At 39.5% G+C, this 16,301-nt stretch overlaps 1 protein-coding gene across 8 annotated transcripts in view; it reads left to right on the top strand.

The window, feature by feature from the left end:
• The window catches only part of MAST2 (microtubule associated serine/threonine kinase 2), a 210,181-nt gene that overhangs the window by 183,693 nt on the left and 10,187 nt on the right, over positions 1 to 16,301 (top strand). For all 8 annotated transcript variants that reach the window (XM_048498669.1, XM_048498672.1, XM_048498671.1 and 5 more), the window contains 5 exons: positions 3,090 to 3,199; positions 7,972 to 8,126; positions 9,649 to 9,950; positions 12,748 to 12,963; positions 15,541 to 15,767. In XM_048498669.1, coding sequence (XP_048354626.1) covers positions 3,090 to 3,199; positions 7,972 to 8,126; positions 9,649 to 9,950; positions 12,748 to 12,963; positions 15,541 to 15,767 — 1,010 coding nt within the window. The remainder of the gene's footprint in view (positions 1 to 3,089; positions 3,200 to 7,971; positions 8,127 to 9,648; positions 9,951 to 12,747; positions 12,964 to 15,540; positions 15,768 to 16,301) is intronic.

The raw sequence follows: 16,301 nt of genomic DNA, 5'->3' as shown, positions 1-16,301 counted from the left end.
TGAAGATGCAGGAAAGATTTGTGCACCCTGTTGGCTGGCCATCAATTGTTCAATGCACACACAGCTTGTGATGGGAAGGGAGAGGCATCCTGTGGAACATGATCCACATGTAGCAAATCTTCGTCAGAATCTGGCAGAATTTATTTGGTAGGGGCTATGCGAACTCAGTAGCAGCCCAGGTATGTGCACAGTACCACGAGGTGTTAGTGGAGATTGAGGATAGCGTTATCTTCGTGCAAAAGGACTTGATGTTCAGCAAGATGGGGGGTGGGTAGGGATGCTGCTCTACCACTGTAGATTCCTTAAGTGTGGATTTGTTACTGTTAAAATTTTCCTTTTCCCTCTGTTGCAAAGTTATCCTCATCACCATCTATTAATTGTAGGAGAGGCTTTATTGCTTTTACTTCTAAAGAGGAGTGTGAACCAGGGATTGGTGATTTACTGATGGAATTATCATTCCTTTTTTAAAAAATCTTTAAACATCAATATTTATAGTCATCACCCCATTAGTGCCTGCATGTTACCTCTGCTGCAGTTTGCAACACATGGTGTCACTAGCTTGATCATTTTGATTTTAAGTACAGAGTACGTTGGCTTAAAATCACCATGTTAGAGCAACTGTACTACATTGCAAGTACTATGCATAATTGAAGGTATACTTGGAAGTAAGTCCCATTTTATTCAATGGGGATTACTCCCAGCAGACAGTTTATAGATTACAGCCTCAGTGAGACTGACCTAGCCACAGAATTAAGTCTACCACCTTCTTATTTATTTTAATAGGAAAATTACCTTTTTACTGTAGTCAGTGTGAGTTTAGAGTGTTTTTGGTTTGCCTTGATTACGTCTGAGGGTTTGCTAACTGTCCAGGAAAAAGTAATGTCCAGTTCCTTTGCAGAGGTTTGAACAGTGGAAGTTTTTAATGGTATTACTTTAAATAATGACCTGTTATTTGCTGCTGACTCAACTGATATTAAAGTGAAAGCTAGAGGAGCAATTTAGAAATTGGTAACTCTTTTTCCATGTTTAAGACTGAGTTGGAATGCTAGTAACCATCAAAGGCATTCCCATGTCAACTAAAGCATCAACTACTGATTTTTGAAGTTCAAGCTGCTGTTAAAGGCAGAAGATAAGACTAGACTCTTAATTTTTCCTGATCATTTTGCAACCCTGAATTGGAGCAGTGAGTTTAAAATCAGAATGTTAAAGAGGCTTTTTGAAAAGTTGGGGACCACAGCATGAAAGGAAAGACACTTCTGTTTCCATAACAATTTGGGGCGGGGAGGAATTTCTACTTATTCTCCCACTCCCTTCTGTATTCAATCTATGAAACATATTTTTAAAATGTAGAACTCTGGATTGCATGCTGAGTTTTCATTTGGTAACAGTTATATTCAGCTTGACTCAATGAAATTTGTAAAATGGTGGAATGGATAAGGTGTGATGGTGCAGAACTGATTTAAGTGTATGATACTAAACAGATTACTAGTTGCATACTAGATTTGAACAGTCATACTGTGATGTAGGTAATACTGAGTGCTGGACCTAAGAAAGTGCAGAGCAGAAACTCAAACCTGCATTTCTTAGGTCCAGCACTATAGTTACACTCTTGCTGACCAGAAAAACATCTGTTACCAGGTTTTCTGTCCCAATGTCTCTTAGTGCACTAGGAAAGCTCTCTTATGTGGTCTAACCCAATTTGATCTGTGTAATATGTCTTCTACCATGTCTTGTTAAACTTCAGAGAAGAACAGGTGGAAAATGTGTGTTGTCTGTTACTTGTTAAGAGGACTCAATGTGTTCTACATGTAAATATCTTTGTAATAAACCTGAAACATTTTTGTGTGATATACCATGTGACTTAATTATTTAGAAGTATAAGCAAGGCAGTTCTGTACAGACACATAATGGGCTGTTCTCCACGGTGCTAAAATGCCCCTTAACAAAAAAAATGCCCTGGCCATAACAAAAAAGTTCCAACTATGGGCCTGGATCACAGCAGAGCTTTGGTGACAGTATGAGTAAGAAAGTTTGGTCCTAACCAATCAATAGATATCCCCCTTCCCAGTAGCTATTTCCTCTCCCAACTGTGGCCTTTTTTTCTTTTTCTTTTTTAAAATTGGCAATCTAACAGCATATTATCAATGTACCATTAAACAAAATATGAATCAGGCTCTCTGAATTCTAGCTTTCATTAAAATAATGTAGCAACTGCCACCTTTTCTTGAGAAAATATGGGAAAAAAGCATTTCTACACAACAAAATAGGCTAAAGACTTACATTTTTTAAAAACAAGCTGAGAATTTAGAGAATCTGATGCATATTTTGGTGTAATGATACATCAATATGACATTATTATCATTAAACACATTATACTATATCAATTGTTGCCAATATTATTCACAGTAAAAAATATTGAAAATATTGTGTAGGAGGACTCACCAACAATGACAAAAAGATATCTGAAAAGTTGGAACCTCTTTTTTGTATTTCAGCAAATTGCTACCGTGTTTCCCCGAATATAAGACAGTGTCTTATATTAATTTTTGCTCCCAAAGATGTGCTATGTCTTATTTTCAGGGGATGTCTTATTTTTCCTGTGTTCTGTTCGTCGGGCATGCTTCCAAACAAAAACTTTGCTATGTCTTACTTTCGGGGGATGCCTTATATTTCGCACTTCAGCAAAACCTCTACTATGTCTTATTTTTCGGGGATGTCTTATATTAGGAGAAACAGGGTATCATAATTACAAAATAATGCGGTAGACTGGTCAGGTTAACTGAATTTCTTCTTCCATGTTATTTAATTATGAAAGGCTTTTTAAATATAATCATGATGCACTAACAAAGGGAAGGTTGTTATATCTTTTGTTTGGTTGGAGAAGTTCCAAACTTTAAAAAAATTGAATCTTTTTGGGGTGATGTGTGGCCTAGACAAATAAAAACTTGATGATAATGGACAAAATCGGCTGTTATCTGTTTTGATTGGTGATTAGCAGGAATATTCCTGATTTCTTTTAGGCACAGAAAACACGGTACTACTAACTGCATTGTGGTATCTTGGGCTCACATTTGTCTTCCTGTTTCTAGCACGCTCTGAGAGGTACCATCATGTAGATTCTGAGGAAGAAGAAGATACAAATGATGATGATCATGTAGAAATTAGGCAATTTTCCTCGTGCTCACCAAGGTTTAGCAAGGTATGTGGATCTTGCTGAGTTATTGAGATCTGAACAATGTTATAACAGCATGCAGAATTGTGTGATCCTTAACTTTCATGAAGGCAACTCCAAAAGTTGCTCATTTATAACTTGCTATTTGTACTCAACACAGTTCTATCCTGTAACAGGTCATATTAAAGAGATCTCAAAAGAACACAATTGTTAATACTGTATATACTGGCGTATAAGACTACTTTTGAACCCTGGGAAATCATCTGTAAAGTGTGGGGTCGTCTTATACGCCGGGTACTCTTATATGGCGAGTATATCCCAAACTCTATATTTTAACTGGAAAAGTGAGGGGGTCGTCTTATACGCCCAGTCGTCTTATACACCGGTATATACGGTAGTTGTTTGCTTGTATTGGTCCAAGACTTATTTAAAAGAGGTTATACATAAACTGAATGTTTATTATAGCTTGCATAGTCATATGTCATTAGGATCCTGCAAACTGCCAATGGAAAGGCAGAGGTGGTTTGGGATATTCCTATTTCCTCCCTCAGAAGCCAAATCTAGTCCTGGGGAAGTTTATTCCTAGGGCTGAGAGATTTGCATGTACTAATTAGTGACCCTAGCCAGGGGGCTGTAATGGGATGGGGAAAGAAAGTGAGATCACTGATTTTGTCTCTTGTGTGAGCAGAGCTCAAGTCTTGCACCCATTGTCAAAATGCTGTGGAAATCAGGAAGGATTCTAAAACATAGTTTGTACACAATGTATGATTGCTATCAGTACTAGTAAGTACCAGAGTTGGATGTTTGTTTCAGAACTTATTCCATTCATGAAGATTTCCTTAAAAAATCCAGGTGAAATTTCACTTAATATGTTGCTTTCTGCATCTGTGAAATAAAACGTTATGATATGATTAAGTATCACAGAATTACCCTGAGTTAATTGTAGGAGAATTACAAGTACAATTTATTTGTTTAGAACATTTCTATGCTACCTCTCCAGAGAACCTGCCTGAGATAGTTTACAAAATAAAGCACAATAAAAACATAACATCTTAGAAGTTGTCTGTTAAAACCCAGCATTAAAAACCCAGCCAGGGCATACAAATATAGAAGTTTAAAATGATTGTTACAGTTTTCATGGGAAAAGCAAACTAGAAAAATGGTTTTAAGATCAATTCCTTAATTAAAAACTGGAGTTAAAAAACAACACCTTGACTTGGCACCTTAAAAAGAGTAGTGTAGATATCAGGCAAGAGAACCAATGTGGTGTAGTGATTAAGGTGTTAAATCACCATTTGTGCTATGGAAGCTTGCAGGGTGACATTGGGCCTTTTTCCATCCACATACTTGCCAGCTTGTAAGCTGTACAGTCTCAACTTTGACTCTGGCAAGTATGTGGATGGAGGCAGGCAATGGCAAACCACCTCTGAATGTCTCATGCCTTGAAAACCCTCTCGGACACTATAATTTAGTTGTGACTTGACAGCACCCCCCATCTCCCAAATAAAGACATCAGGCAACCCAAGGGGAAGGGCATTCTGCAGGTGAGGTGCCACCTGTATTTAGTCACCACCTGCCTCATCTGTTAAGACAAGGGCACAGAGAACAGGGCTTCTGAGGAAGATCTTAGCTGGTGGACTGAACAGGATTGGAGGAAGCTCAAAGCCATTTAGGGCCTTTAAGTTAAGAACCACTTGAACCAAAGTTATTAGAAGTTGTATTTTTGAAGGCTTTCAGAGTAGAATTAACTGGCTGTTGTGGGTTTTCCAGGCTGTGTGGCAACGGTCTTTTAGTTTTTGCTTCTAATGTTTTGCCTGCATCTATGGCTGGCATCTTCAGAGGCATGTCATGGTAAGGTCTTACCAAGACATGCCTCTGAAGATGCTAGCCATAGATGCAGGCAAAACATTAGGAGCAAAAACTAAAAGACCATTGCCATACAGCCTGAAAAACCCACAACAGCCAGTTAATAGAAGCTGAGGACAAAGGTTAAGGGCCAAGAATAATAGGCAGCCAGGAAGAATCAGTTGCCTCTGCTGAACATAGCAAGCAAGGCAAGAATCAAACCAGGTTTCACTGCATTTCATAACCTTCAGGGCTGAAACTCAGATAGGGGCAGCAACATTGACTTCAGGCTAATGTCATTAACTTTTAGTTAATGACTTTCTTTTTGGCAATCCTGTAGCAGCAATCAGTTTGACATCTCAAAAATAATATTTAAAAGGGCACTAATGGTATTATTTAAAAGGGCACTAATGATAGCATTTTTAATTAAGAATTGCAGCATCTCTCCAGGATTAGCAAGTACTTCCTGCTCTTTTTGCAAAGCAGAATATATTTTGTAAGAATGCATGGTATTCAAAGCACTGTCTGTCTTCGCACTTAATAAAGATAAAAATTTAAATCATACCTGTACATTCTTTGGGACAGACTGAAGAAATATATTTTACAGGGCTCAGTTTAAAGTACTGGCTATCACATACAAAGCTCTTCATGGCTTTGGCCCCTCTTATTTGTGAGACCACTTTTCTCCCTGTGCTCTTCCACATCAAGTTTGCTCAAGTCAGCAAAGGTTTCTGCGGGCCCTAAACTGCACATGAACAAATCAGCAGCTGCCCATCCATGTGCTTTCTCTGTTGAGGCTCCTACCTTGTGGAATAGCCTGCCCACGGACATTAGGAAAGCTCCCACTCTCCTGGTTTTCCAAAAACTAGGCAAGCCTGAACCATTCTGAACTGAACTATTCAAGAGGGAGATAGGATTGCATTATACAAAATGGTTCACAAACTTACTTGAATAAATGATTAGGGACTGTGGTCTGTATTGATGTATATATCTTAATGTAAATAGGATCCTATTATGTAATTTTTGTACTGCTGAATGTGTCACGTTAACTCTTACATTAACCTTCAGTTCTTTCTGGTTGGTTCCAGACTTCTAAAATCCTAATCATTGTGCTGATCATTGAATGTTCTATTTTGTTGATTGTCCTGACGGTGGATTGTATAATCTGCTTTGAGTCTCTGTGAGAAATACAGATTATAACTAACTTACGTACATATGTACGTACGTTCGTACATACATTTTCTTTAATATATTGTCGAAGGCTTTCACGGCCGGATTCAACTGGTTGTGGTGGGTTTTCCAGGCTGCATGGCTGGTCTGGTGGATCTTATTCCTAACATTTTGCCTGCATCTGTGGCTGGCATCTTCAGAGGTGTATCACAGAGGGAAGTCTGTTAGGGACACAGTGTGTAACAGACTTCCCTCTGTGATACACCTCTGAAGATGCCAGCCACAGATGCAGGTGAAACGTTAGGAACAAGATCCACCAGACCACGGCCACACAGCCCGGAAAACCCACCACAACCAAATTTCTTTTAATTCAAAGGTTTTCTATTTTCCTCCCTTTGCCGTAGAAAATGTTGTTTGCTTCTTACTTTGTGTTTGTTTATTGCAGTTTGTCCTGCCTTTTCTTCAAAAAGCTCAAGGCAGTATACAATATTTTTCTCCCCTTCATCTTTTTCTCATAACAACTCTGTCAGGAAGGTTCAACATCATCCATTGAGCTTTATGGATTAAATAGGGATTCGAACAGAACTCTCCAGATAACTGTCAGCCTTTTTGGTTTGCTACCTCTGTACAGCTTACAAGAGCTGTTAATTGAAGAGAAATAGTTTTATGAACTAACACCATTTTTCGGATGCTTTTATTATCGGTTTTGCTCAATAAACAACCTTTCTCATATGTAAAATATTCTTAATTTTGACAAACGCTTCCTCCCCTCCCAGTATATTAGTATATCAGCCAAGTAGTTGAATATATGCAAATATTGAAGCATTAGAGTGTAGTGCTTGGGATATCACAAGATATTTGCTGAAATATAAGCAAAGTGAAACAAACAAACAAACAAAGAACATTGTAGGAATGTGCACTCGGGAATGGAGTGTCCATCCAAAATAAACTCTGTCGGGGCATTCTAAAGTACAGATTTAATCAACTACTTGTTCTATTTTTGGTATTGTGCTAAATTGAACTAATGCAGGCATTAATGCAGATAAGTGTCTATATTTTGAGCTCTGGAAAATAGCAGCATTTGTATAAAGTAGGTTGCATGAAAGGCTCATTATTTTGAAAACCTTGTCTGACAATTCAGCCAAATAATTTATTAATAACAATCCTGTTGATGTGAATTTTTAATAATGTTGTTTTCATCACTTATGCAAATTAGATTCCCAGTCTAGTTTAGTTTCATAAACATGGATTCCTTTTCCTTTTTTCTTCCTGTTAACTGTTGAATTATTTGAAATGTCACTGTAAAACAGCTGTTGAAGCATGATTGACTAAGCAAATTAGTCAGGAGGGAGTAGAATTTCTCTTTATAAAATGTTTCTGGATTGAGCTTGTGCTATAGTGGTTTTAGAAACAAATATCCTTAGTGGTTGACAATATTACAAAAACTGACCTGCTCCTATCATTGAGCAGGTGAATCATTGTTTTCCAAAATCTGTTGCTCATATACTGCTAAAAAGGCTGTTACAGTATCATCAGCATGACATTTTGAATGCAGTAAACATTTGTCCAGTGAACAGATGAATTGACTTCTGTGCACGCAGTTCTCAGCACGACCTGGAGAAGTTGTCGGTACCATGTTCTATAATTGCCTTCAATAGCTAATCAAAGAATATTGCCTGCTTTAGTTGTTCTATTTAAACATTCTGAAGCAATACTTTGGTGATTTAAAGAAGCTAGCAAAATAATCTTCTGTATGCTGATACAAAGTTGGATTATACCTATAGGTGTATAGCAGCATGGAACGTCTTTCCATACATGAAGAGAGGAAAACACCACCTCCCACCAAGCGCAGCTTGAGTGAGGAGAAAGATGACAGACTGGATGGTCTTGCGGGCCTGAAGAGTCGAGACCGTAGTTGGGTGATCGGGTCACCTGAAATGTGAGCTCAATATCCTTGCTAAAGAAACTGCTGGGTAGAGAAGTACAGTGGGTCATCAGAAGAACTTTTAAATACATTAATTCGTACAAAATATGCTGCATCTATGATATGGGAGTCTGGGTTACATGAGGTCAAGAGTTTAGGAAAATTATTTGTATCACCATTATGAAATTGGAAGACTGAGCTGAGAGAGAGAGAAGAATTGTTATAAGAGTGGCTGTTCAGTCCTTTCATACCAGCCAAGTGTAGTTCTGTATTGATTGAAATATTTGGATTTATAAAGCTGCCTTCATATTGGTCCATGTAGTTCTCTATTGTCTATTCTGACTACTAGCAGCCCTTCAGTATCTTAGGCAAAGGGAGGCTTCTTCCAGTAGTTACCTGATTAAGAATTGGACCTAGGATCTTCTGTATGCAGAGCATGTGTTGTATTACTGAGCCATGGCTCTTGTTTATTGCCTGTCAGTTTTTTAAATAAACTGGTGGGGCCCCATGATATTTATGGGGATATCCCTTCCACTTCTTAACTTTATTCCTCACCTGGTCAGTGTCAGTTAAGAGAGGAAAGGGATTTTCCTCCTCAAGTATTGTAACTCTCCCCCCCCCATACTGTTTCAGCCACTGCCACAAGCCTCGTTGAGCTCCCACCCTCTGCTTCTGGGCTGCCATATTTCACCCTCCCACCTAGCATTGACATCAATATGGCTAACCCAGTGTAACCCCAAGTTTGCACCCCGGGGCCCATCCACCCTTGAAGCTTCTGCCAGTGAGTCTGGCACAACTACCTACCCCCCCCCTGCCCTTGAAGCCCTGCTCACTGAGATCAAGGACAGCAAGCCCAACATGACTCCAGACATCCACTGCAAGACCTTTTGCAGCTCCTGAAGCCCCTCCACCCTCAAAGCTTCTACTAGCCAACCTGACATGGCTTCTGCCCTCCTTCAAACCCCACATCAATCCCAGTAAGTCCAGCATGGCTCTAAGCCTCTGCTGCTGGGCTGTTATAGCTCCTGAAGCTCCTCTGATGTCACAACTGATATTAGTGAGCCCAATGCGCACACGCGCATGCGTGCACACGCGCGCACGTGCGCACGCACCACCTTCTACTACTGTCCCTGCTTCTACTGAGACTCCAGCAGAGGTTACTGTGTTGTCTGGTCATGCAGAGGCTACGTTCTTGTATGTGTGGGAGGGTGGAGTTAGAGCGCCCAATGTAATTTTTTTTACAGTTTTTAGATTTTTCTGCAAATCTGGGGAGTCCTCAAGTTTGGGGAAAACTCTTTTTTCTCAATGGGCGCAATCCGTAAATTTCGGTGTCTGCAGTTCTGCCCAAACTTGAGAAAGAGATATATGGATTCTCTTTGTCTGAAGGCTGCAAATGTTCTTGCCTTTAAATTTCAAATCCTATTTTCCATTCACCTTCTTTAGTCTTATGGTGTTTGTGTATCTCTTAATTGTGTGCATTTCACTGACTTTATTGTGGAATAAACTGAAAACAATACATTGCATTCTTTCCCTTCAGATTACGTAAACACCTCTCAGTATCTGAATCCTCTCATACCGAGAGTGACTCCAGCCCACCACTGACTGTCCGTCGGCGTTGTTCTGTGCTTCTCGACATGCCCCGCTTTGCCATTTCAGCTGAGGAAGAGGGAAAAAAAAAACAATTTGATGGGATACAATTGCCTATAGTACAGCCACAAGAAGGGCTTCCTCTGCCAATTTCAGAACAGCCTATAGAGCAAGAACTCCAACTGGATGATGATGGTGGACTTAAGACACCTTCTTCTACTGTCAGCAATGTGAGCAGTTCAACACTAACAGGTACAGGTTTCTGGAGAGAGAGATGTCTGTGCCTATTCAGATAGCTTAGTGTAATTAAGATTTGTCACTATGTTAAATCTCATTGGACCATTTCTTCCCTGTCTCCCTTTGTGTAGTGGGGAAGCTGGAATCCGTCTTCCTGTTCTGCCCTCCATATATTCCTGTTCCCCCTCTTCTTTTGATTCAGAGGTTCTGGACAGATCATTTGCCTGTCCGGTTGGAAACTCACGCACTTCACAGATATAATAATTAAATAGGGCATATTTTCATAAAATTTAGCTCAAGCGTATGACTTCATCCAGTTGACATTTTTTAGAAAACCTATCATTTATGGTTTAGTGCTCCTGATGGATATTGGTTATTGCTGGTAGGAATATAAAGACAAAGCATGATAGTAAATAGTAAAAGACAGGGATACAAAAACACCAAAAAGATATACAGAACTGCAACAAACAACATAAAATACAAAAACAAAAAAGCAGATGAAAAGAGAGGGGGAAAGAGCAAATTTGTAATATATAATAGTTAAAGCCATTCTATATTTCAGCTAACCTACGGCCCAAATACCCTTCAGTTCATTGCTAGTGATTGTGTAGTTCCCTAATTATTGAAAAGCAAAAGCAGTCCAATAATTTCCTATCAGAACACCAGGGCACTCAAAAGATTCACAGGCTTGTGAACTCACAGTGGCTCCAACAAAAACGAAAACCCAACAACAAAAACAGATGAATCCTTCAAAAGTTAGGGTTGGAAATGCTGGATGGTCCCTTCCAGGACCAAAATCTCTTTGAGGTCTCAACAGACCCAGGCGACAGGAACATGAAAAGCAAAAGTCAAGACTTGAAGGCAAATCCCAGTTCTGACTGGCATAGCAGGATACCTAGAAGACAGGATGATGGCTCTATGTGTCTGAGAGCAGATAGGGTCTGTCTGTACTGGCCAGCCTCCCTTCTAAACCCTTCCAGTGGTGGTGAACCTTTGACACTCCAGATGTTATGGACTAAAATTCCCATCAGCCCCTGCCAGCATGGCCAATTGTACTCCATAACATCTGGAGTGCCAAAGGTTTGCCACTACGGCTTTATACCTTCCGTCTGTTCAGAGGTGCACCCTATCTGCTAGAGTAATGGACATAGTTTTTGTATACTTTTTGTCTGTGTTAACACCCAGTTTCATTGGGGGGAGGGGGTGTCACACCAGTTTCAGCATGACCATTGTAGCATCAGTTTGGCACATTTCCATAGCAGGTACCCTTGTTTTTCACAGTTGAAGGTATCTTCTTGGCCTTGGAGCTTTCCTGCTTTTTCACACAACATTGCATTTTTAAAATGACAGTGTTTGGTCCAAGGAAAGATATCCCCGTAGAACAGAACATTAGTAATCGTGGACTTTTTAACATTTTGAGTGTCCATCTGTGGAGAGTATGGTTCTGGTTAGCACTTGCAGCACTTAAGGCACATTAACTTGTTTTACTTAACTTGCTTAACAAGGCACATTTTCACTATTAGCATTTGTGTTAACAACAAATTGAAGATGTTTACTGATTGTTGGTGCATTAGTAAAACAAAATAATATGCTGTTCTCCATACAGTGTTAAAATCATCAGCTGCGTGTAGGATTCTGAATTTAAGCTGGGGAATCTCAGGTTTAGAAGGAAAATTCATACACTGAAACATTGCTTTTAGTTCCAAGATGGAGACCTCAAACCAAACCCATTCAAAAGTGGGCCAGATTAGCACATGCCTGAAAAATGCAATTGATGCAGCTTAGGACTGACTATATGGCTTTAGCCAGCCCATGTTGAGTTTTACACAGTGGGTGCCCAGCTGTTTCAGTCGTGGGACTGATGAATAGAGTTCAGGGCAAGACCTCCCACCATGAGAAGGAGAAGATCATCCCAATCAGCTCTTGGAGAGCAGTTGTTAGGCACTTGTTGCAACCATAAAAACCTGTTTTGTTTTCTCTTGTGTCATGTTAAAAGTAGTAAAAGTTTGCCTCATAGTGTCATTCTGTATTGCAAAGGGTCTTGTCCAGAAGTTACATTTTGTAGTCTTTGAACCAGCAGTTCTTGCTGATAACAAAATTAAAGTCATTTACTCACACTTCATGTTGTTTATATCTTATCTTAAACTTATCTCCTCAAATTAATAGAACTTTCAATATTGCAAGTGTTTTTTCAGATTTCTTTTTTATTTTCTTCATCTAAATTCATCTAGGAGCAGCAGTGGCGTAGGAGGTTAAGAGCTCGTGTATCTAATCTGGAGGAACCAGGTTTGATTCCCAGCTCTGCCGCCTGAGCTGTGGAGACTTATCTGGGGAATTCAGATTCGCCTGTGCACTCCCACACACACCAGCTGGGTGACCTTGGGCTAGTCACAGCTTCTCGGAGCTCTCTCAGCCCCACCTACCTCACAGGGTGTTTGTTGTGAGGGGGGAAGGGCAAGGAGATTGTAAGCCCCTTTGGGTCTCCTGCAAGAGAGAAAGGGGGGATATAAATCCAAACTCTTCTTCTTCTTCTAAATTATGTGTTTTCATAGCAAAAGTAGAATTTTCTTCATTTAAATGATGTGTTTTCTTAGCAAAAGTTTTCAAAGCAAAAGTCAAAATGTTGTTGAGATTATAACACCCCTAGGTAAATGCATCTGTAAATAAGGCTTCAGGGCCCTGGGTTTACTTCTAAGGAAAGTTCACTGTTGGACTGTGTATAAACATGACTTTGATTTCATATATGTGCCTGCAGGGGAGAAGGCTGTTAGAAATTCCCTATGGTTCTAATCAATTTTAATTGAAACTGTAGCTGGGAGCACTGCAGACTTCTATGATCAACACACTCGCAGAAATAGCAACGAGGGCCCAGAGTTTACTACTCCCAAAGCCACAAGTGATTTGGCAGTGCGGCGAGCTCGCCACAGGCTACTCTCTGGGGAGTCAGGGGAAAAACGTACCTCACGGCCTGTCAATAAAGTGATTAAGTCAGCCTCAGCCACAGCCCTCTCCCTCCTGATTCCTTCAGGTAAGAACCAGCAGCAACATCAAAATCACTGGAGTGACTTCTAAGCACTTTATATTTTTACGGCCATGCCAACAGCCACATTGTTCTAGTCAAAGAGAATTGTCTGTGGTTGGGGGGATGTTGTGATGACTGCAATTTAAATAATGATGTTTTATACAGCTACCATAAGTGATGGCTTCAGTATGATCCTTTAAATTACAGTTTGTCGTGCTGTGAACTTGGTTGTAAGGGCTAACATTATGAAACAGCATATGCTAAAACTGCAGGTCTGAGAAAAACACAACAGACTTGCTGTTGCACTGCCATGACTTAGCTCCCTGTGTTACAAAATATGGTATGTAGATGTAATGGCATTATAAATATGGTAGTAAGTAGGCATGCTAAACTAAGCAGCGCTTTTGAGGCACTGATCCACAAAAGAGAAGTGTTATTTGCCTTTCTTCACCATATCACTCTAGACAAAACTGTTTTGTTCACCTGTAATTTCTTCTGATTGTTTCTAAGAAACTCTGCCCTATGCTTCCTAAATATTTTTTTACTCTAGTGGTAATTGACTGAATTGTCTATTTATGTCCCTAAATGGGTTGCAGAGGTAGGTTGAATTTCTAGAAGGTGGGTGGGCCAGGGAGGTCTCAGATCCCTTGGGGGCCCTCGTGGATTAATGCTGTTGGCCAAAACCCCTCCTAGGCCAGGCAGAAAAAAAAATTGTAGTCCTGGGAACACATGAGGCAGCTCCATACTGAATCAGTCCATTGGTTTATGAAGGTTGGTGCTGTCTAAGGTTGGTACAAACTAAAAACAGCTTTTCCAGGGTCTCAGTAAGACATCTTTCATATCACCTGCTACCTGATTTTTAAACTGGAGATACTGGGGATTGAACTGGGGCCTTCTGCGTGCCAAACAGATGCTGTCCCAATGTATCACAGTGGGAGATGAGCATGGTTCTGTACGGCAAATGATTGACTGATGGTTTTAACAAAGTTAGGTGCATTTGTCACATTGGGCTAATAGCCTGCTACCACCAGCTGTACAACATCCTGAGCTTTCCACTGTGACTCCAAGATCTCCTTCCTGGCTGGTGTCAGCTAAGTTAGAGTTATCAGTACATAAATAGTATTTACCCAGTGCACATCATTTGACACTTAGATCTTGTAAAAAATTCTGTTGCACAGACATCTAATTTGGAGATATTTTTCTGTAGCTTTTGAAATGTCACCATCCCAAATAATTTTCTGGCATTTATAACTTGACTCCTTCCACCAGACCATTTATGAATAAAAAACCCAGGAGATCCAGGTTTGAGTGTCCACTCTTCCATGGAAGCTTGCTGAATGACCTTTGACCAGACACTGTCAGTCTAACCTACTTCACAGGGTTGTTGTGAGAATAAAATAGAAGAGAGTTAGCCTCGTTAGGTCTCCATTATGGAAGAAGGTATAAGTGAAGTAAATCAACTTTTTAAAAGCATATGATTAAGGGGTGTTTCTAATGTAATATTTATCATTCAGAAACTTTGTTCTGTATGATTCCCAGGTTATATAAGACTTTTTTTTGGGGCGGGGGGGAATGCTTTCAAAAATTGTTAAATAAATGCAGGATTTTGCATTGATAACATTTGGTTTGTATGTCATCCATTTTCACCTATCAATTGTATTGTGTTAAAATTAAGAACTTTAGTTCAATTTCTGTCTTAATATTACATATTACAGCTTTTAGCACTAAAGTAATTATGAATATTGAAATTCAGTACTTTTATAAACAGGGTAAGGATTGGAAACTGGAATAGAACATTTCTAAAGTATATTCTGACAGCATAAGCAACTATGTTGTGATTAAATTCTGTGACACTTTGATACCAGTAGCCCAGCAATGTAGTTTGGTGGGTGCTAAGGTAGGATTCCAAAGCAGAGTTTGTATATCATTCACCATAATGAGTCAAATAGAATTGTCCTAACAGTGGTTTCTCATAACCTTTGAATTCAGAAATCTCTCTTTGTTCAGCCAGCAACACTTTCCCCAGCTTCTGGGATACAGATTTAGTAGTACAGGACAGTAGGAAAACTTAGCCATCAGCAATCCCTAGAACACACACTCCTCCTTTCCCCCTGTTTTTCCTGGTCTAAATACATAGCAAAAATTAAATGTTTTCTGTCACTGGCCTTTATTTTTAAAATTTGCTTTACTTTGTCAGTGCACATTGGGTTATTCATGATTGTCTAATCTTGATTAATTCCTGGATCATTTTTTATTTAACAGTTTAAAAACACTTTCAAAGTGACTTCTAGATAAAACACTTCATATTTTAAACTTGGAGGTATCACAGTATACTCAAGCACACATTCACAGGGAGCTACAGAATTGTCTTCATAAAGGGAGAAGTGAGCTTGCTAAGTTCTGAGTAGCAACTGTGATGAAGTGCTCAACTTAATTTTTTTAATTCTTATCTTAAGTCACTACATGCATTTCTCAAGAAAGCAGGTGTCACAAGTGTCTCACGATCAATATATTTAATTCTCTTTTAGTTTAATTCAAATTTTATTTCCTTTCTAATTTTTAATCCTTTGTATTTTCATGTAGAGCATCATACATGTTCCCCATTGGCTAGTCCAATGTCACCTCATTCCCTCTCCTCCAACCCATCTTCAAGGGACTCCTCTCCTAGTCGGGACTTTTCTCCTGCAGTAATAAATCCGAAACCACCAATTATCATCCACCGAGCTGGGAAGAAATATGGCTTCACACTTCGTGCCATCAGAGTCTACATGGGAAACAGTGATATCTACACAGTGCATCATATGGTCTGGGTATGTTTCTGTTGAATGTTAGTGGTTTTTTGTCAGCCATAATATGCCTTGGAATGAACTGAGTCTAGAAAGTCTGCCCTCTGTTGTTTTTTTAAAAGACTTCCAGTATTTCCTAGACTCCTCTCCAGCATGACCACTCCTTTCTGCACAAATGGGAGGGTGCGTCTGCTCCTTATCATGGCTGTTCTGAGATACATTGATAGCGATAGTCTACACATGTCATCTCCCTTCCTCAGGATTCTTCATGTATCTGCTTGGAATTGATTCCATGTTTTAAAGCATCACTGCCTTCCTACTAAATTGATTAGGAATTTGGAATTCAGTTCAGCTATGAGTTGTTCTAGGGGCTTATGCTGTTTTCCGCTTCACCAATATTCTCAGTCAGTCTTTGTGTGTGTGCTTACTTTCTTTTTTTAAATAGTGTAGGTTTAGTATAGTCAGTCTCTCTACACCAACTCACATTTTTTGCCATTTTTAATTGCGTGATATGCGCAGGGGAAAAGGAAGGTAGTGAAGGTTATTATTTGAAGGTGA

This window comes from Sphaerodactylus townsendi, linkage group LG05, assembly GCF_021028975.2.
Source record: "Sphaerodactylus townsendi isolate TG3544 linkage group LG05, MPM_Stown_v2.3, whole genome shotgun sequence".
Lineage (NCBI taxonomy): Eukaryota > Metazoa > Chordata > Lepidosauria > Squamata > Sphaerodactylidae > Sphaerodactylus > Sphaerodactylus townsendi.
The sequence above is the reverse complement of the archived record's forward strand: the minus strand, read 5'-3'. Positions and strand labels throughout refer to the sequence as shown.